The sequence below is a fragment of the Balaenoptera physalus genome, assembly GCF_965194825.1.
Source record: "Balaenoptera physalus genome assembly, chromosome: 7".
NCBI classification, from domain to species: Eukaryota; Metazoa; Chordata; class Mammalia; order Artiodactyla; family Balaenopteridae; genus Balaenoptera; species Balaenoptera physalus.
In genome coordinates this window covers 57,391,397-57,412,884 of record NC_138886.1, presented here as the reverse complement: position 1 = coordinate 57,412,884, position 21,488 = coordinate 57,391,397, and the positions used below count along the sequence as shown (strand labels likewise).

General features: G+C 41.1%; 1 protein-coding gene across 8 annotated transcripts in view; it reads right to left on the bottom strand.

The window, feature by feature from the left end:
- Nucleotides 1–1,983: 1,983 nt before the first annotated feature.
- KDM4C (lysine demethylase 4C) overlaps nt 1,984–21,488 on the bottom strand; it is a 431,040-nt gene continuing 411,535 nt past the window's right edge. For all 8 annotated transcript variants that reach the window (XM_082470884.1, XM_082470885.1, XM_082470880.1 and 5 more), the window contains 2 exons: nt 20,790–20,882; nt 1,984–9,025 (listed from right to left, as the gene is read on the bottom strand). In XM_082470884.1, the coding sequence (XP_082327010.1) occupies nt 8,849–9,025; nt 20,790–20,882 (270 nt within the window). In that variant the 3' untranslated portion in view covers nt 1,984–8,848. The remainder of the gene's footprint in view (nt 9,026–20,789; nt 20,883–21,488) is intronic.

The following is a 21,488-nucleotide window of genomic DNA, read 5'->3' as shown; positions in this document are numbered from 1 at the left end:
GAGCCTGGGTAGAGGTTTGTTGATTTTGTCGACCCTTTCAAAAAACCAGCTCTTGGTGTTATTAATATTTTTGTATTTTTTTTAATCTCCATTTTATTTATTTCCTCTCTGATCTTCATTATTTCCTTCCTTCTGCTGACTTTAGGTTTTGTTTTGTTCTTCTTTTCCTAATTCTTTTAGGTGGTAGGTTAGGTTGTTTATTAGAGATTTTTTTGTTTTCTGTGGAAGGACTGTTATCGCTACGAAGGTCTCTCTTAGGACTGCTTTTGCTGCATCCCACAGATTTTCTATGGTTGAGTTTCCATTGTCATTTGTCTCAAGGTATTTTTAAATTTCCTCTTTGATTTCATCATTGACCCATTGGTTTTTTAGTAGCTGTTGTTTCGTTTCCACATAATTGTTTTTTTTCTCATTTCTTTTTCTGTAGTTGATTTCTAGTTTCATGCCATTGTGGTCAGAAAAGATGCTTGATTTCTATCCTCTTAAATTTATTGAGGCTTGTTTTGTGTCCTAGTATGTGGTCTCTCCTGGGGAATATCCATATGCACTTGAAAAGAACATGTATTCTGTTTTTTTGTTTTTTTGTGTTTTTTTTGGATGGAATGTTCTGAAAATATCATTTAACTCTATCTGTTCTATTGTGTCATTTAGGGTCTCTGTTGCCTTATTGATTTTCTGTCTGGAAGATCTTTCCATTGATGTCAGTGGGGTGTTAAAGTCTCCTATTATTATTTTTATTCCCATCAATTTCTCCTTTTTTGTCTGCTAGTACTTGTTTATGTATTCAGGTACTCCTATATTGGGTGCATGTATGTTAACAGGTATAATATCAGCTTCTTGTATTGATCCTTTTATCATTATACAGTGTCCTTCTTTATCTTTCTTCATGACCTTTGTTTTAAAGTCTCCTTTGCCTGATATGAGTATTTTTTTTTAATTAATTATTTTTTAATTTTTTGTCTGCTTCAGGTCTTAGTTGCAGCATGCGGGATCTTTCATTGCAGTGCGTGGGCTCTTTGTGGCAGCACACAGGCTTCTCTCTAGTTGTGGCATGCAGGCTTCTCTCTAGTGGCATGCAGGCTCCAGAGCACATGGGTTCTGTAGTTGCAGCACACAGGCTGTCTAGTTGTGGCGTGTGGGCTTAGTTGTCCCATGGCATGTGGGATCTTAGTTCCCAGACCAGGACTGAACCCGCATCCCCTGCATTGGAAGGCAGATTCTTAACCACTGGACCATCAGGGAAGTCCTCTGATACGAGTATAGGTAACCCCACTTTCTTGTCATTTCCATTGGCATGAATTACCTTTTCCCATTCCCTCACTTTCAATCTATGTGTGTCCTTTGCCCTAAAGTGGGTTTCTTGTAGACAGCATATTGTAGGCTCTTGTTTTATTATCTAATCTGCCACTGTATTTATTTTGATTGGAGAGTTTAGTCCATTGACATTTAAGGTAATATTGATAGATATGTATTTATTGCCACTTTAAACCTTATTTTCTAGTTGATTTTGTATTTCATCTTTGTTCCTTTCTGTTTCTGGTTTTCCTCTTGTGGTTTGATGGTTTTCTTTTGTATTATGCTTGAGTTGTCTTATTTTTGGTTTTTGTAAATCTATTACATGTTTTTGATTTGTGGTTACCTTGTTTTTCAAGTATGTTAACCCATTACTATATCTACTTGCTTTAGACTGGCAGTCATATAAGCTCAAACATATTCTAAAAAAAAAAATCTACATTTTCTTACTCCCCTCCCCCACATTTTATGATTTTGATGTCCTCTTTTACATCTTCATAATTATCCTTCTGCTGTTCACTGTAGTTACAATTGCTTCACAAAAAATTTTTAAATCTATGTACTGGCTTATTTAAGTGATTTATTTTCCAATTGTGATTTTCTCTTTCCTATAGATTCTTGCTTTTTTATTTAGAAAAGATCAAAATTTCAATATTTTAGGATAAGTTTAGTATTGCTGTATTCTTTCAGTTGTTTTTTTTTTTTAACTTTATTTTTGGCTGTGTTGGGTCTTCATTGCTGCACACGGGCTTTCTCTAGTTGCAGTGAACGGGGGCTACTCTTAGTTCCAGTGAGCAGCTTCTTACTATGGTGGCTTCTCTAGTTGCGGAGCATGGGCTCTAGGCACACGGGCTTCAGTAGTTGCAGCACGCAGGCTCAGTAGTTGTGGCTCGTGTACTCTAGAGCACAGGCTCAGTAGTTGTGGCACACGGGCTTAGTTGCTCCATGGCATGTGGGATCTTCCCGGACCAGGGATCGAACCCATGTCCCCTGCATTGGCAGGCAGATTCTCAACCACTGCGCCACCAGGGAAGCCCCTTTTTTAGTTTTTGCTTGACTAAGAAATTCCTTCTCTCTCCTTCTATTCTAAATTATAATCTTGCTGGATAGAGTATTCTAGGTTGCAGGGTTTTCTCTCTCAGGACTTTGAGTATATCTTGCTACTCCCTTCTGGCCTGCAACGTTTCTATAGAGAAATCAGCTGAGAGCCTTATGGGGGTTCCCCTGTAACTAATTCTTTGTTTTTGTCTTGCTGCTTTTTGAATCTTCTCTTTATCTCTAACATTTGCCATTTTGATTATAATATGCCTTGGTGTAGGTCTATTTGGGTTCATCTTGTTTGGGACCCTCTGTGCTTTCTGTACCTGGGTATCTGTTTCTTTCTTTAGGTTTGGGAAGTTTTCAGCCATAATTTCTCCAAATACATTTTCAATCACTTTTCTCTTTCTTCTCCCTCTGCGATCCCTATTATGCATAGATTGGCTTGCTTTATATTATCCCATAGGTCTCGTATATTGCTTTCATTTTTTTAGATTTGTCTTTCTGTCTGCTGTTCTGATTGGGTGAATTCCATTATTCTATCTTCCAGATCACTTATTTGTTGTTCTGCATTATTCAGTTTGCTATTCATTGCCTTTAGCTCAGCTTTTGTCTCAGCAAATGAGTTTTCAAACTTTAACTGGCTCCTCTTTTAGTTTCTAGCTCCTTGTTACAGTGATCTGCATTTCTATCAATAGCCTTTCTTAATTCCTTCAGTATTTTCATATCTCTGTTTTGAACTTGGGATTTGGTAGACTGGAGAAGTCTGTTTCATTGTTCTTTCACGGGTTTTCTCTTGTTCCTTTAATTGGGAGTAGTTTATCTGCTTTTTCATTTTACTTTTATTTCTCTGACTCTATGAATGTAGGAGAAACAGTTATCTACTGTGGTCTTGAAGGGCTGTTTTTATGGTAGTGTCCCTGAGTAGCCTGCATGAGTCTGGTATTTTTGGTGCAAGGGCTTTTTTTAATATGGGTGCCTGCTGTGTCTTTCCTCAGTGTGTGCTGGCCATTATCCCCTTGATAGGTGGTGTGATTGGTGTTGTGGTGACCAGAGCCTGCACCAGATGTTGAGCAGGGCCTCTTCTTTGCTCTTTGGCCATCACAGTCCTGTCAGGGGCAGGGTCTGCTCCCCAGTTGTTGGAGTAGAAGCCACCACATCTGTTTCTGAGCTGCAGTGTGGGATAGGCAGGACTGGAGCACTTCCACTGGGAGAGGAGCCACTGAGTATTCCTCTGCAGAGGCTGTCCAACAGCAAGAGTACTCTGTGGTGTTGTTTGTCACCTTTTGTGTGGGCTCACAGCATACAACGTTGTTGGCACTGCCATCAGCCCCACCTCAGCCATGGGAGTGCAAGCAATTGGCCCAGATGTCCCTCAGGCACTGTGCTCAGAAAGCCACCAGTGCAGATCCATAGGCACAGATCCACTGAAGTAAGGTACCAGGTTCACAGTAGTCGTGCATAGTCAGTCACCTGGACCCATCATGGGAGCTACAGATTCAGCACAGACCCCAGCCCCGCCTCCATGCACTCATGCCCCCAAAGCCCTCAGCTGCTAACTCCAGACCCACCCCAGCCATGGGAGCACCATTAATCTTCTTGGATGTCCCACAGGCACTGAGTTTACAAAGGCACCAATGGCATAAATCCACCAAAGTCACAAAGCTGCCAGACAGGGCTCAGATTTTAGTCCTGCCTCTGCATGTGGGCAACTGCTTGTGTGCTCCCAGAGCTTGCAGAGGTGGAGCCCTGGCCACTGTGAGCTTGCTGAGAATGAGGCTGCTATGGTGGGGCCCTGCCCTTCTCTTCACGTGTGTGTGTTAACAATGGGGCTTCTATGGTGTACCGGGTTCCATCTTGCACACACCCCCAGTTGTGGCCAGGGCCACACTCTAGCCCCTTCGGGCTTCTCTGTGCAGCCAACCCCAGTCGTCTCCCCACATCTGTCTTCTGAAGCCCGAGTTTCAGCACCAAGCCCCCACGCATACCAACAGATGCACCTCTCAGGCTGGGGAGTGCAGCAAGGTGGCCAGGACTATCTGTGCTTGTCTCTCTCCATTCTGCCTCCTGCAAGCTAGTTGCTGCACTCTCCTCTGAACCTCTGAAGCTCACTTTCTGTCCCAGCTGATCTCCCCACTGGTGAAGGGGGCTCCCAGGGTGAGGGAACCATTCCTCTTTCACAGCTCCCTCCCAGGATTCCTTTTTTTTTTTTTTCCTTTTATCCTACCCAGTTACGTGGTGATCTTTCTTGCAGCTTTGGTTGTATGAAATCTTCTGCCAGAGTTCAGTGGGTATTCTGTGAGAATTGTCCCCCATGTAGATGTATTTTTGATGTATCTGTGGGAAGAGGTGAGCTCCATGTCCTTCTATTCCGCCATCTTGATCTCTCCTCACCAATTTGAATATTAATAGGTTTCTCATCTGAAGCCATGTGAAATGCACTCATGAAGGACACCAGTGGCCTTCTAATGAAGAATTACATGATCTGGGACTCTGCAGCATTTTCTCTGTGTTGACCTCTCCTCCTTTTTGGAATACTCTCTTCCCTTGAAGTCCATGACATCACAGCATCCTGGTTTCCCATTTCTTGGGCCCTTTTCAGTGCTCATTCACAGGCCCCTCTTTTTCTACTCAACTGTGTGTAGCTATTTCCCAGGGTTCTGATTTCTTCTCACTTCTTGTCCTCCTCTCATGCAACATATTCTCTCCCTGAGTTACCTGACCATCATTCCACTTGATTTTATTTATTTATTTAAGGCAGGTTTATTGAGATGATACTTACACATAGTAAAATCCACCTGTTTTGTGTTCAGTTCTATGAATTTTGACATAGAGTCCTGTTAGCACCACCACAGTCAAGATAAAGAATATTTCCATTGCCCCAAAAAAGTTCCTTCATGCTGACCCTCTGTTGTCAATTTCCTCCTTCACCTCCAGTCCTTGGCAACTACTGATCTCTTTTCTGTCCCCATAGTTTTGCCTTTGCCAGAAGGTGAATTTCATGTATTTTTAAACAAAATAAAGATGATACTTTCCATATTTATACCTCTAACCTGTGCTGACCTGACAGTGCTGACCTGTCTTTTGAGCTTCAGAGTCATCTACTCAATGTCTTGATTGGGTCTTTTGATTCAAAAAAGAAGTTTAGAATCCTTACTTTTCTTCATGCATCAAGAAGGTTGAGTGATTCAAAAGTTACTTAACCTCTCTGAACCTTTGTTACTCTCCATGAAAGAGAAGAATATTTCCTTTGCTGATTTCTTGGGGGAGATTAAATAAGACAAATGCCACTAAGGAGTCTACCAGGCTCTGTGTACACAATAGATTCTCAGTACATCATTAATATCATTGATGAAGTTCCATTTCTTCAAGGGGACCTGCACCTTCTGAGGATAGACCATGGGGCTTCTGAGTCTCTAGCACACTTGCTGGAGAGGACAGGCTCCTCAGAGGCCCATCAGTGTTGTATGTCTCAACAACACGTTGTGCGAGAGTTCCGATGACTGCACATCTGAATTCTCAGAAGCAGTTTGTGGTACAGTCAAGTATTGCAACCAACCAGTTACTTCATGTAATGAGAATGTCTCAGGATCTCTACTTAGCTTCAAGTTTATGGGGCTGATTAATATCTAAAATGAGGATTGTTTCATTTCAGATCCTTTTTATTTAAAGGCAAAAATAAAATAGTGTTATCTTGCAGCATATACTCCTCTAATATGATTACTCCTAAGACCTCCAGGTCATTTACAGTAACAATCACGTTTCAGCCTTGCTTCACATTGGATGGGTACAAGGAGAAGTGGCAGACCCATTCACTCCTACTTGTTTTTGTATTCTGAGTCTTCACGTTTTCATATACCATTACCCAGTAGCAATTTATAATATATTCTGTGAAGCCATGTGATATTTTAGTGGATGCTTCTTCTCAATTTCTCTTTAGATGAACTAAACAGAAGTACCTTAATAAAAGTAAACTGACAAGAATCACATTGTTCTCATTTCAAACACATATAAAGGAACTAAAATGTTGTGAAATATGTCAGGCAGTTTCACTAATCCTCTAACCTCCAGAAAACGGGCTTGTAATTAGAATTACATAATAATTATCCAGCCAGAAATTCTTTTTTTAATACTAGAAGGACTTCAGCTGATTTCACGCTACACATACACACTAAAAATGTAGTTAGTTTAATGCAAAGAAATTAAAATTACAATTGAGGTGTCACACGGTAAAGTAAAACAGCTTTACTGGTCTGTCTGGTCATAGAGCTAATAATGACTTTATGCAGAATGCAGTGAAACAAAGGTATCTTTCTCAAGAGCCAGAGTGCACTTGTGGCCAGCACTATTTTGCTTAGGCTATATTCAGCTGTACTTGATTATAGGAACATTAGTTAAGTGAGACCATAAAAAACAGCTGTATTTGAAATCACATAGGACTCTGCACATTTTCTCCCTGTGGCAGCCAATCAGAAATCTTGCTGACAGGCGAACTTGTACAAAACAAATGATCCTATTTAGATTAATTCCTCTTAATGCCTTACACAGGCCTACTTTCCTGGCATATTGTGGAGACAGCAGGTCAGTTCCATTCAAAACGTGGAGATAGAAAAGGCAAGCTTGATTACTTGATAAAACATATGACTATACTGGCAGAAGACATGGAGTGCTCAGTCCTTGTAAAAATATGGCTGATGGGCTCTTCCCCAGCTCAGAGTTCAGCCATGAGGCACTCTGGAAAATGAGCAGTCAGCCAGCTAGCAGTCTGCAAAACCGAGTTTTAACTGTGGCTCTGTCACTACTGTTTCATCTTCACTCTCTACCCAGTAACATGATACATCCACACGTTTTGCCATAAAACTCTGAAATGCCCTCTAATGCCTAGCTCTGGGCTTTGGTCCACAGGATGTTAACCAACATCACAGACAGATCTAAAATTTGCTTACTTGGCTGGCCTCTCTGCCTCTGCCAGCGACCTGAGAACATACCTGGGCTAGCCCACTGAGTCCAGTGGGCTGATGGGGACACATGGAGCAGATGTGTGAGCTGGCCCAAGCCGAGGTCAGCACAGCTGCCTAGCCAAGCCCAGCCTAGATCAGCCAACCTGCAGACTCATGAGCAAAAGAAGTGCTTCTCATCACAGGACACAGATTTTGCAGTTGTTTGTTACGCAGCATAACTGTGGCCATAGTTAACTGAAGCATTACTGTGTGACCTTGGGCAAGCCCTCTTCCTTCCTCTCCTCCACTGCTCATCTGTAAAGTGATGGGAGGGATTGGAGGATCTGTACAGCCCCTTCTAATGAAGCTGAGGACCAAGAAACCTGGGATGAAAAGAGCTCCAGACTCCAGATGCTCAGATTTCTTCCAGGCCTGAAGATGGAGCTGAGGAAAACACTTCATCAGGCACTGTGGGCAGGTAGAGGAGCCTTGTCCCCAGTGGTATAGCCATAAATGTCTCACAGTGTGTCCACAGTTATGTAAACAGTGAGAGAAGAAGTTCTGACAAACCTGGGCTCCAGAATGTCCACAAAGCCAGCTCCCCAAAAAAACTTGTTTTCTATAGGTTTAAACCTAGACAAATAAGCAAGTTAGAAGACAGGATTGGAGAAAATGGAAATCTTTATTTTTAAACACTAGTACATTTCCAAGCTGTTTCAAAAAGGAAAAATCATATTACTTCAAAACTATGCATCAAAGCATATTTATTTTAAACTCTAATCTTACAAACACATAATGAAAGAAACATATATTTTATAAATATCTACTCAGAATATGTATTATGGAAAAAAAGTATTTAAAAATAACAGCCCCAGATCTCCCTCTTTAAATATATAAAATTCCCATACAATTCATAAGAATTCTTTCTCAAGAGCCAAAAACTTCACAAAGGCCAACAACTCAGTTCTCATCAGACACAATCAAAAGTAAAACGGATATTAAAAAATGTAAAATTTCTGTACAAGGGAAATGCAGATAGCATATGGGTAAATCTTATTACCATACATGCCATTTGTGTTTTAAAAATGTTTTATAAAAACTGCCATTTAAAACAATAAGTGAGAGTCCTTCCCTGACTGTGGAAAATATATAAATTATCACCCTCCCACCTGGGAATCGAGGCTCCCACCTGCTAGGGTTGAGGAGAGAAGTCTCCATGTGGCTCCCGAATAGGGACTAAGTAAGCCACACGTGGGGATCCACCTCCTCTGGCAGTGGCTTTTTTTGATGGGTGATTCACTATTATTCCCTTCTACTTAGAAAAATTCTTTGGGATCATAGGAGACAACTGCTCAGAAGTAAATGCAAGACTAGGAGACAACTTCAGATTGTGGTATCCAATTAATAATGCGTATTTTGTGGTTTTGGTGACCAAACTCTGGGAAGCCTAATTTTCCACTGTCAGAGACACAGCCCGTCACCTACCCCAGCGAAACACATGGCACAGCCCCAGGCTGTCCCTTCATCATTCCTCTTCTAGCCCAAGTCATTCTGTTGCCTGCAGCAGTGTAGGTAGACTATTGCCTCTTCTGACACTTCTTCTGGAAAGAGCTCTTCAAAAACGTGCGGTAGACGGGGTCATCCACATATTCGTTCTTAAACCTGGAGCTCAGCACTCTCTGTCTCTTTTTCTCCCCTTGGATTATGTCTGTTCCATAAAATGTGTCTTCAAATCGCATATCAGAGGCTGTGGACTAAGAACAGCCAGTGTTACACTGCAGAAGGGCAGGCACTTGACAGCATAAGAACGGACAAAGATTGGACTCAGTCAGCAGTGGGGAGGGTGCTGAGGCCCAGGGAGAAGGCCCCACGCAGGGGCCTTGGAGCCTCCCCACCTGCTTCCATTTAGCTCAGTTTTCTTCAGGATCTCCAACCCCCAGGGACTTTCCCCAACATGAGCAGGACTAAAGTCTTCTCATTTAAATCTCCCTCACCCTTCATGCCCCCTCTGGCTCCTGCCCAACCAGGTATATGACAAATTTGTCCACAGTCATCTCTAATTCACCCCTATTCCTATTTACCTCTGGGCCTCTGTCCCCACCACTTCCCTGAAACTGTCCTTGCTCGAGTCCTAGTTCCTAGGACACTTCTCTACCCTAAATTTATGTGACTACTCTGTCACCTAACTCTTGCATGAAGCTGTCATTTTGTAAGCCCTCCTCCTGCCTCTCCTCCTCCTCCTCTGGCTGCTCACCATGGATGTCTCAGCGGCTCCCCTTTCTTAACTATTTGCTCAACTCTGATGCCCCTGAGGCTTTGCGTGTGGCCTTTTCCTTGCCACATATGCTCCCCGGGCCTGCCTGCCCACACTCACAACTTCAATTTCAACATCAACCGCAAAGATGCTCACATCTCTTGCCCCAGTTCAGACCTCCACCTGTGCTCAGGCCTGCAAACATGTCCAACAGCCCAGCAGGCATCTCAAAGTGTTTATACTGGAGGCACTTTGAACCAACCCAACCTAAAGTGAACTCCAAGTCTTCCTTCTCCATCTCTGTCCTTCCTGTATTCAATTAACGGCAGCACCATCCCCATCAATTCTAGCTACACTGATCGGAAACCTGAAAGTTATTGTAAACTTCCCCTGGTCCCTACCCTATCCAGGGCCCCTCCTACATGTACCTTGAAGCCCTCCATCCTTTCTTCTTTAACCCTACTGACCCCATGGCCCTCACACTTCCTCTCCTAAACCACTGTAACAAATGCTGCACCCCAGTCTATTTTTCACAGAACCACTAGAAGAAAGCTCTCTAAAATCTCTGATTATATGACAGCCTTGCTAATAGTCTTTCAGTAGCCCTACTGCCTTCAAGATGACGTCTACGCTTCCTAGGCTGGACATACGTAACCAGGCATAATCCTACCCCATGCTTGGATTAGACTGAATTATTTGCAATTCCCGGCCACACCTTACTGGTTCATGCCCCTCCATCTTTAGATGTACTGTTTCCTTTGCATAGAAAATATCCTATCCTCTCTGCCACTGACAAACGTGAGGTTCCTTCTTTTGGGTTCCTGTAACACTCTACATGTCAATGCAGTAGAATGAGGGCAGTGGCAGAGATAAGGGGTAGGTAAGTGTCTCCCCATAGGGGGTGCCTTGAACCCCTTCACGGTGAGGATATTAGGGACTATGAACTGAATTTTATACATGTTCCCAACAGCAAGGAATGTGCCCTGACACAGTCACCGCTCAGTAAGTGATAGCTAGGCAAAGGAATGTGGGCTTTTTCCGTTATGCTCAGGTAAAGCTCACTTTTTTTTTAATTTAACTTTTATTTTATATTGGAGTGTAGCTGATTTACAATGCTGTGTTAGTTTCATGTGTACAGCTAAATGATTCAGTTATACATATACATATATTCATTCTTTTTCAGATACTTTTCCTATATAGGTTATTACAGAATATTGAGTAGAGTTCCCTGTACTATACACAATAGGTCCTTGTTATCTATTTTATATATAGTAATGTGTATATGTTAATCGCAAACTCCTGATTTATCCCTCCTCCCCCCCATTTCCCCTTTGGTAACCATACTTTTGTTTTCAAAGTCTGTGGGTCTGTTTGTTTTGTAAATAAGTTCACTTACACAATTTTTTTTTAGATTCCACATATAAGTGATATCATATGATATTTGTCTTCTCTCTTAGTTCACTTAGTACGATAATCTCTAGGTCCATCCATGTTGCTGCAAATGGCATTATTTCATTCTTCTTATGGCTGAGTAACATTCCATTGTGTGTGTGTGTGTGTGTGTGTGTGTGTGTGTGTGTGTGTGTGTGTGTATACCACATCTTCTTTATCCATTCCTCTGTCAAAGGACATTTAGGTTGCTTCCATGTCTTGGCTATTGTAAATAGTGCTGCAATGAACATTTGGGTGCATGTATCTCTTTGAATTATGGTTTTCTCTAGATATGTGCCCAGGAGTGGGATTGCTGGATCATATGGTAGTTCTATTTTTAGTTTTTTAAAGATCCTCCATACTGTATTGCATAGTGGCTGTATCAATTTACATTCCCACTAACAGTGCAAGAGGGCTCCCTTTTCTCCACACCCTCTCCAGCATTTGTTGTTTGTACACTTTTTAATGATGGCCATTCTAACTGGTGTGAGGTGATACCTCATGGTATTTTGATTTGCATTTCTCTAATAATTAGTGATGTTCAGCAGCTTTTCATGTGCCTCTTGGTCATCTGTATGTCTTCTTTGGAGAAACGTCTGTTTAGGTTTTCTGCCCGTTTTTTGATTGGGTTGTTTGTATTTTTTAATATTGAGCTGCATGAGCTGTTTATATATTTTGGAGATTAGTCCTTTGTTGATTCGTTTGCAAATATTTTCTCCCATTCTGTGGGCTGTTTTTTCATTTTTTTTTAATGATTTCATTTGCTGTGCAAAGCTTTTAAGTTTAATTAGGTCCCATTTGTTTACTTTGTTTTTATTGTCATTACTCTAGGAGGTGGATTAAAAAGATCTTGGTGCGATCTGTGTCAAAGAGTGTTATCTTTATGTTTTCCTCTAAGAGTTTTATAGTATCTGGCCTTACATTTAGATCTTTAATCCATTTTGAGTTTATTTTTGTGTATGGTGTTAGAGAGTATTCTAATCTCATTCTTTTACATGTAGCTGTCCAGTTTTCCAGCACCACTTACTGAAGAGACTGTCTTTCCTCCATTGTATATTCTTGCCACCTTTGTCATAGACTGGGTGACCATAGGTGTGTGGGTTTATCTGTGGACTTTCTATCCTGTTCCATTGATCTATATGTTTGTTTTTGTGCCAGTACCATACTGTTTTGATGACTGTAGCTTTGTAGTATAGTCTGAAATCAGGGAGCCTGATTCCTCCAGCTCTGTTTTTCTTCCTCAGGATTGCTTTGGCTATTTGGGGTCTTTTGTGTTTCCATACAAATTGTAAAATTTTTCATTCTAATTTTGTGAAAAATCCCGTTGGTAATTTCATAGGGATTGTGTTGAATCTGTAGATTGCTTTGGGTAGTATAGTCATTTTGACAATATTGATTCTTCCAATCCAAGAACATGGTATCAGTATATCTTTCCATCTGTTTGTGTCATCTTCAATTTCTTTCATCAACATCCTAATAGTTTTCAGAGTACAGGTCTTTTGCCTCCTTAGGTAGGTTTATTTCTAGGTATTTTATTCTTTTTTGATGTGATGGTAAATGGAATTGTTTCCTTAATTTCTCTTTCAGATCTTTTGTTGTTAGTGTATAGGAATGCAAGAGATTTCTGTGTATTAATTTTGTATTCTGCAACTTTACCAAATTCATTGATGAGCTCTAGTAGTTTTTTGGCAGCATCTTTAGGATTTTCTATGTATAGTATCATGTCGTCTGCAAACTGTGACAGTTTTACTTCTTTTCCAATTTGGATTCCTTTTATTTCTTTTTCTTCTCTGATGGCCCTGCTAGGACTTCCAAAACTATGTTGAACAAAAGTGGTGAGAGTGGATATCCTTATCTCACTCCTGATCTTAGAGGACATGCTTTCAGCTTTTCACTGTTGAGAATGATGCTAGCTGTGGGTTTGTCATATATGGCCTTTATTATGTTGAGGTAGGTTCCCTCTATGCCCACTTTATGGAGAGTTTTTATCATAAATGGATGTTGAAAGCTTTTTCTGTATCGAGATGATCATATGGTTTTTATTCTTCAGTTTGTTGATGTGGTGTATCACACTGATTGATTTGCGAATATTGAAGAATCCTTGCATCACTGGAATAAATCCCAGTTGATCTTGGATTCGGTTGGCTAGTATTTTGTTCAGGATTTTTGCATCTATGTTCATCAGTGATATTGGCCTGTAATTTTCTTTTTTTGTGGTATCTTTGGTTTTGGTATCAGGGTGATGGTGACCTCACAGAATGAGTTTGGGAGTTGTCCTTCCTCTGCAATTTTTTTGGAATAGTTTCAGAGGATAGTTGTTAGCTCTTCTCTAAATGTTTGATAGAATTCGTCTGTGAAGCCATCTGGTCCTGGACTTTTGTTTGTTAAAAGTCTTAAAATCACAGTTTCAATTTCAGTGATTGGTCTGTTCATATTTTCTATTTTTTCCTGGTTCAGTCTTGGAAGGTTGTACCTTTCTAAAAATTTGTCCATTTCTTCTAGGTTGTCCATTTTATTGGCATATATTTGTTTGTAGTAGTCTCTTATGATCCTTTGTATTTCTGTGGTGTCAGTTGTAACTTGTCCTTTTTCATTTCTGATTTTATTGATTTGAGCCCTCTCCCTTTTTTTCTTGATGAGTCTGGCTAAAGGTTTATCAATTTTGTTTATCGTCTCAAAGAACCAGCTTTTAGTTTCATTGATTTTTGTTGTTGTTTTCTTCATCTCTATTTCATTTATTTTTGCTCTGATCTTTATGATTTCTTTCCTTCTACTAACTTTGGGTTTTGTTTGTCCTTCTTTCTCTAGGTGCTTTAGCTGTAAGGTTAGGTTGTTGTTAGGTTTGAGATTTTTCTTGTTTCCTGAGGTAAGACTGTATTGCTATAAATTTCTCTCTTAGAACTGCTTTTGCTGCATCCCATAGGTTTTGGATTGTTGTCTCTTTGTTATCATGTGTCTCTAGGTATTTTTTGATTTCCTCTTTGATTTCTTCAGTGATCCACTGGTTGTTTAGTAACATATTATTTAGGCTCCACGTGTTTGTGGTTTTTGCAGTGTTTTTCATGTGATTGATTTCTAATCTCATAGTCTTGTGGTCGGAAAAGAGGCTTGATATGATTTAAATTTTCTTAAATTTACTGAGGCTTGCTTTGTGACCCAGCATGTGATTCTGGAGAATGTTCCATGTGCATTTGAGAAGAATGTGTATTCTGCTGCTTTCAGGTGGAATGTCCTATAAATATCAATTAAGTCCATATAGTCTAATGTGTCATTTAAGGCCTGTGTTTCCTTATTGATTTTCTGTCTGGATAATCTGTCCATTGATGTAAGTGGGGTGTTAAAGTCCCCCACTGTTATTGTGTTACTGTCAATTTCCCCTTTTATGGCTGTTAGCATTTGCCTTATATATTGACATGCTCCTATGTTGAGTGCATATATTTTTACAATGTTATATCTTCTTTTTGGATTGATCCCTTGATCATTATGTAGTGTCCTTCTTTGTCTCTTGTAATAGTCTTTATTTTAAAGTTTATTTTGTCTGATATGAGTGTATTGCTACTCCAGGTTTCTTTTAATTTCCATTTGCATGGAATATCTTTTTCCATCCCCTCACTTTCAGTCTGTATGTGTCCCTAGATCTGAAGTGGGCTCTTATAGACAGCATATATGCAGGTCTTGTTTTTGTATCCATTCAGCCAGTCTATGTCTTTTGGTTGGAGCATTTAATTCATTTACATTTAAGGTAATTATCAATATGTATGTTCTTATTGCCATTTTGTTAATTGTTTGGGATTTGTTTTTGTAAGTCTTTTTTCTTCCCTTCCTCTTTTGTTCCCTTCTCATGTGATCTGATTATCTTTAGTGTTGTATTTGGGTTGCTTTTTTCTTTTTTGTGTGCATATCTATCATAGATTTTTGGTTTTCAGATCACATGAGGTTTTGATATAGCAGTCTCTATATATACAAGACTGTTTTAAGTTGCTGGTCTCTTAATTTCAAATGCATTTCCAATATCCTGCATTTGTACTATCCTCTGCTCATGATTGCTGATTTTGATATCATATTTGTGTGTGTGCAGATGATTTCCTACCTTTACTGCATGTTTGCCTTTACCAGTGAGCTTTCCCATTCGTAATGTTCTTGTTTCTAGTTGTGGTCTTTTCTTTTCTGCCTAGAGAAGTTCCTTTAGCATTTATTGTAAAGCTGGTTGTGGTGCTGAATTCTCTTAGCTTTTGCTTATCTGTAAAGCTTTTGATTTCTTCATTGAATCTGAATGAGAGCTTTGCTGGGCAGAGTATTCTTGGTTGTAGGTTTTTTCCTTTCATCACTTTAAATATATCATGCCACTCCCTTCTGGCCTGCAGAGTTTCTGCTGAGAAATCAACTGATAACCTTATGGGATTCCCTTGCATTTTATTTGTTGCTTTTAATATTTTCTCATTGTCTTTAATTTTTGTCAGTTTGATTACTATATGTCTTGGTGTGTTCCTCCTTGGATTTATCCTGTATGGGAGTCTGCATTTCCTTGGACTTGGGTGACTGTTTCTTTTCTCATATTATGGAAGTTTTCAGCTATTCTCTCTTCAAATATTTTCTCAGGTCCTTTCTCTCTTCTGCTTCTGCGACCCCTATAATGTGAATGTTGGTGCATTTAATGTTGTCCCAGAGGTTTCTGAGACTGTCCTCCTTTCTTTTCATTCTTTTTTCTTTATTCTGTTCTGCTGCAGTGATTTCCACTACTCTTTCTTCCAGCTCACTTATTAGTTCTTCTGCCTCATTTATTCTGCTATTGTTTCCTTCTAGTGTATTTCTCACTTTGGTTTTTGTATTGTTCATCTCTGTTCTTTAAATCTGCTAGGTCTTTGTTAAATATTTCTTGTATCTTCTCAGTCTGTGCCTCCATTCTTTTTCCAACATCTTGGATCATCTTTACTATCATTACTCTGTACTCTTTTTCATGTATATTTGCCTATCTCCACTTTACTTAGTTGCTCTTCTGGGTTTTTATCTTGTCCCTTCTTCTGGAACACATTTCTCAACTGTCTTATTTAGTCTAACTTTCTGTGTTTGTGGTCTCCTTTCTGCAGGCTGCATGATCGTAGTTCCTCTTCCTTCTTGTGTCTGTCTCCTGGTGGGTGAGCTTGGTCCAGGGGCTTGTGCAGGATTCCTGGTGGGAGGGACTGGTGGGTGGAGCTGGGTCTTGTCCCTCTGGTGGGCAGGGCCATGTCAAGGGGTGTGTTTACAGGTGGTTGTGAGGTCAGTACAAGTTTAGGCAGCCTGTTTGCTGATGGGTGGGGCTGTGTTCCCCCGTTGCTGGTGGTTTTGCCCTAGGCGTCCCAGCACTGGAGCCTGCAGACTATTGGGTGGGGCCAGGTCTCAGTGCCAAAAAATGCAACCTCCAAGAGAACCCACACTGATCAGTATTCCCTGGGGCCTCCACCACCAGAGTCCTTGCCCCCACAGTGAGCCACAGCCAACACCCTCCTCTCCAGGAGACCCTCCAAGACCCTCAGGTAGGTCTAGCCCAGGCTCCTATGGAGTCACTGCTTTGTGCTGGGTTCCAGTGCACGTTGTGTGTGCCCTCTAAGAGTGAAGTCTCTGTTTCCCCCTGTCTTGTGGAACTCCTGCACTCAAGCCCCACTGGCCTTCAAAGCTCAATGCTCTGGGGGCTCCTCCTCCCAATGCCAGACCTTCAGGCTGGGGAGCATGACGTGAGGCTCAGAACTCTCACTCCATCTTGTTGTGGCTTCCTCTTTGTCTTTGGATGTAAAATATCTTTTTTGGTAGGTTCCAGTCTTTTTTGTTGATGGCTGTTCACCAGTTAATTGTGATTTTGGTGTTTTCGTGAGAGGAAGTGAGCTGCAGTCCTTCTACTCTGCCATGTTGTCGGAATCGAGGGGCTGCTTTTAGTTTGGATACTTCCTGCTCTTTCCTCAATGTGTGCTGGCTGTTATCCCCTTGATATGGGGTGGGCAGGTGTGGTGACCCGTGCTCACTCCTGGTACCCTGGGGTAGTGATCAGCGCCTACTTGTGGGTCTCCCAGCAGTGGCCTGCATGCCCGCAAGATGGCAGGGCCAGCGATTGGCACCTGCTCATGGGTCTCTCAGTGGCCGCAGCAGCCCATGCCCACCTCTGGAGCTCACGATGACAGCGGTGGCTCATGCCTGCCCCCAGAACTCACATAGGTGGTGTCCTGTTGCCTGAGAGTGCACGCAGGGAAAGAAGCTCCTGTGGCAAGTCCTGCCCCTCTCCTCTGCATCCCCCAACAATGGTGCCTTGCCTCTCTGGCAGACCCAGGCTTCTTCTGAGTGCATCCTCAGTTGCCACGCTCCAGCCTCTTCAGGCTGTCTCTGTGCAGCCAGCACTGGTCCTTTCCCTGAGTCTGACCTCCAAAGCCCAGGCTTTAGCACCCAGCCCCTGCCTGCTCTGGCAGATGAGCATCTCAGGCTGGGGAGTTCAGGGCGGCACTACCAACCGTCTGTGTAGGTCACTCTCTGTTTTGCCTTCCTCAAACTGGTTGCTGAGCTCTCCAAAGCTCCCCCTCCATCCAGGCTGATCTCCCCACCAGTGAGGGGACTCCCCAGGGCAAGGGAACCTTTCCTCCTTCATAGCTCCCTCCCTGGGGCACAGGTCCCATCCCAATTCCTCTTTTCTTTTGTCCTACCTGGTTTACGTGGAGGTTTTTCTGCCTTTACAGAAATCTGAGGTTTTCTGCCAGCGTTCACTAGATGGTCTGTGTGAATTGTTCCACTTGTAGATGTGTTTTTGATGTATTTGTGGGAGGAGGTGAGCTCTAAGTCCTATTCCTCCACCATTTTGATTCCTCCCTCCAGGTAAAGCTTACTTTAAAGTACTATTCTTCCTTCCTAGTTTCCTATTTTGCCCCTCAAACGTGTTCCCAACTGGTTTTTACTGAGATGACACCAACTGTGTCACGGAGGCCCCCTCCCCTGGTAGTGACACAGGCAGGGTCCAGCTTTTAAGGCTTGAAAGCACATGGTCAATCATGAAGAACAGAGAAACAATGGAACAATTACAAAGAAGCTTGAAAACTAAAAATGGACCCAAGTGCAAAGCTGGGCATGTTCCCTGCTAGCTCGTGAGATGGTCATCCAGGGTGATAGGCTCCCTCCATGGATTCCCCCAGATGCTCCTAGCTTCACTCAGGAAGAAAAGTAAGAGATTGTGGATGGGCTGGGCACCCTCTACCGTTAGGATAAAACAGTTTTGGTTCATTCATTCTTGGCAAAGCACTTCCTCTGAGTAATCTTTCCCTTTTATAAGTGCTAAAGTTAAAGGAGAAAATAAAACATCTATGAAAGTGTTGCCACTGTGTGAGGACAGCCGAAGTAAGCCTCTCAAATACAATAATAAAACCAGTTTACCAGCAGCGTCAGTTAATTATATACACCATTGCTATGCTTATTCTGTGAGACCATAAAAGGTAATGGGGCTGTTTCTGAAGTTAGTGGAAAGGAACCCAGCACAGCCACTGACTCTTTAGAAAAATTTCTCCCCAAGTCAGCATATGTCTGGGTGAGCAGAAGTCATTAAAACATGAAGGCCTCCCAGTGGGGGCTGCAACCCACCCCGCCTTAAAAAAAACCAAAAGATTTCTCTAATTATAAAGTATCCTCCATCAATAAGTTTTCCCATTAGAGTTGTTTCACCAACTGGAAAAAAAATAGCAGTCAGGGACAGACTAGCCAAGGGCCAGAGGGTTATATACAAACCTTAAGAAAAAGCTGGTTTTCTACAACAGAAGCACGTAAGTCTTTGATTCAGTAAAAACAGGGGTGGCAAACTGGATTTAGGGACGGTGAGCAAACTGGATTTTGTCTCTGAAGAAATTTTCTACTAAGCTCAACATAACGTAACAGGTTAGATTCAGAGTACCTATTTTTTAATTTAAAAATTTCCTATGAGAATTTTTAAAAGCAGTTCAGTTTGGTGTGACTGTTCTGAGAAATGGACCTTAGAAAATTCGTGCTCAAGTAAAGCTACATGGGAAAGCATACTGGTACTGGAGCCAAATCTACTGTGGAACAAAGAGATTGTGATCAGAGCAGAAAGCAAAAAGCTTTCTTTTAATGTGATTAAGAAATGGTATTTGAAATCTATAAGACCCAGCTGGTAGGATGTTTAACCGTACATGGATTAGAAAATCAAAGACCTGAGAGACTTCCAGAGGGCTACCTACTCCATTTCCCAACCTCTAAATCTTTAGGAGATTTTTTTTTTTTTAAAAAGGGGGGAGGGAATGGGAGGGGACAGAGAATCCATGGAAGACAGGAAACAGAATGAGAGGCAGTCACCTCCAGCATCTTGAAAAGGCAAGTTTTTCTCAGGAGATTTCAAGACCTAGAACACTGACCAATTATCCAGGTTTTTAGGTCTTTGTTAAGGTTTAACAGATGTCTTTACTATAGGAATGTTTTCTTTTCCCTTTCCCTGCTGTTTATTATCTGGGGGTCAATCTGTTTTCAGGTGTGTGGGTCCCCTGCATGCCACATGTCCTCACTGGGTGGGCAAGAGTGCTGTTACTATCACTCTTCTCTTGACTGTTTCACTTTGAAGGACCTTCCCCTCAAGGATGCAGCTGAGGAGGAAAAGTCAGTTTACACCTGATGCGGTTACCCTGTTCTCAGGATCCCATCTGACAGGAGAGGAGCTGAATATACAACTGAACATTTAAGGAAACCCATGTTCTTCCAAAGTAATCTAGGGTAACTCTATCACTGCATAAAAGTATATCATTAGCATGCAATGAAAACTAAGGATGTCATTTATTCAGAAAAAAATTTTCATTTTAGTCAGAAAAATCCCCTCATTCAAATTTCCTAGTTTAGGACTTATCATCTCACAGATGCACTAGATGCAATTCTAAATGAGTAAAACTGACTTCATTTCAGGGTCCAGTAAATATTTTATGATACAATAATGAAAACTAGGTTATTGTGAATTATATTTTTTAACAACTTCAGTTTTGATTATTTGTCCATGTTTATTTGTCTTTTAATGGTATGTACAGGGCTTGAAACTAATAACGTTTTCTTTTGTAAAAAAAAACTGCTTTAGTATTCCCACAACTAGTATTTGGGCTTTGTTTATTCCTTTTGTTATAAAAGTGAGAGTTTAGTTTAGTTATAAATTGACACAAACATTAATCAGCTTCTGAGAGAGAAGTTAATACAGTTGACCTTGAACAACATGGGTTTGAACTATATATGGATCCACTTAATACATGGATTTTTTTTCAATCATAAACATGATGGTACTACACGATCTGCGAGTGATTGAATCCATAGATGTGAAACCGTGGGCAGGAAGGGACTGACTATATAAGTTGTATGTGACCGTGTGGAGGGTCAGCACTCCAACCCCCCACACTGTTAAAGGGTGAACTGTATATGATAAGGCCATAGGAAACTAGATGTTCGCTATGCTGAGTCCCCTTGAATCGCCTCCTGAAAGCTTTCTTTTAACGTTGCTTCCACTAACAAGATTGTAAATGTCTTGATGGTATCTTTATATGTTCCCAGTTAGCTTGCATAGAACACATATTCAGTAACTTTCTGTATGCCAATAGATGTTAACACAAAGAAGCATCATTTGACCTCATTAGAAAGAAAGATGAGGAACTTGCACCAGTTTCCCTGTTTCTGGCCACATTTGAGCTTTGGATTAAACAGATTTCAATAAGAGAAAAGTTGCATTGGCTTTCTTCAAAATCAATCCAAAAGCCTAAGTATGTTTCCTGCTGGGCTTGGGACACAGTGAGAGAGGAGAGATTCACATGGCAGATCCCTCAGAGGGATTATTGAGCACTTACAAAACGAGCTTTCACTCTCTTGGGTAACTCTTCATCTAAAGTGTAGATGTCCTCTCTCTTCATTGCTATCTGGGATCCATCTTCAAATTCAACCTAATGAAAAATAAGACATCGAGCATGATCTATTTAAAAAAGAAGCAAGCACTCACCATTTTCTTCAGGGTTCCAATTAGCTACATAAAAAAGAAAAAAGGATTCAAGCAGAACAAACAAGTGAACTAGCCAACAGCCAAGGAAGGAAGAAAAGCTCTTTCCCTTATCAAACTAAGAACAAAGTATGTTTTCAAACAGGCTAAAATTCTTGAAAATGAGTGTCTTGCAATATGTGATATGAAAACTTTATCCCCCGAAAGCAAAAACAAAGAAAAGTAACTGCTGCTCAAATGATTTCTCAGAACATGAGATTGTGGCCAATTTAACATTAAGATGGGTGGGGCCTGTAAATACTGATTGATTGTTTCTTTAAGAGGCTCTGACAACATAAGAGGGAGGACTGTTTCTCTTTGAGAAAGAAGTGATGATATATTTACTCTTGTATAATAATCCTCCCAGATAAAATAATTTCTCAAGTTCTTATGGAGCTTTAACTTTCAAAACTCACTTTTGTTAAATTCAAACAAATGGCCAGGAAGATCTCAGGTTCTCCTTAACCTCACGTGTCAGCCACCTCAACTTGTGAAAATACATTATCATCTAAAT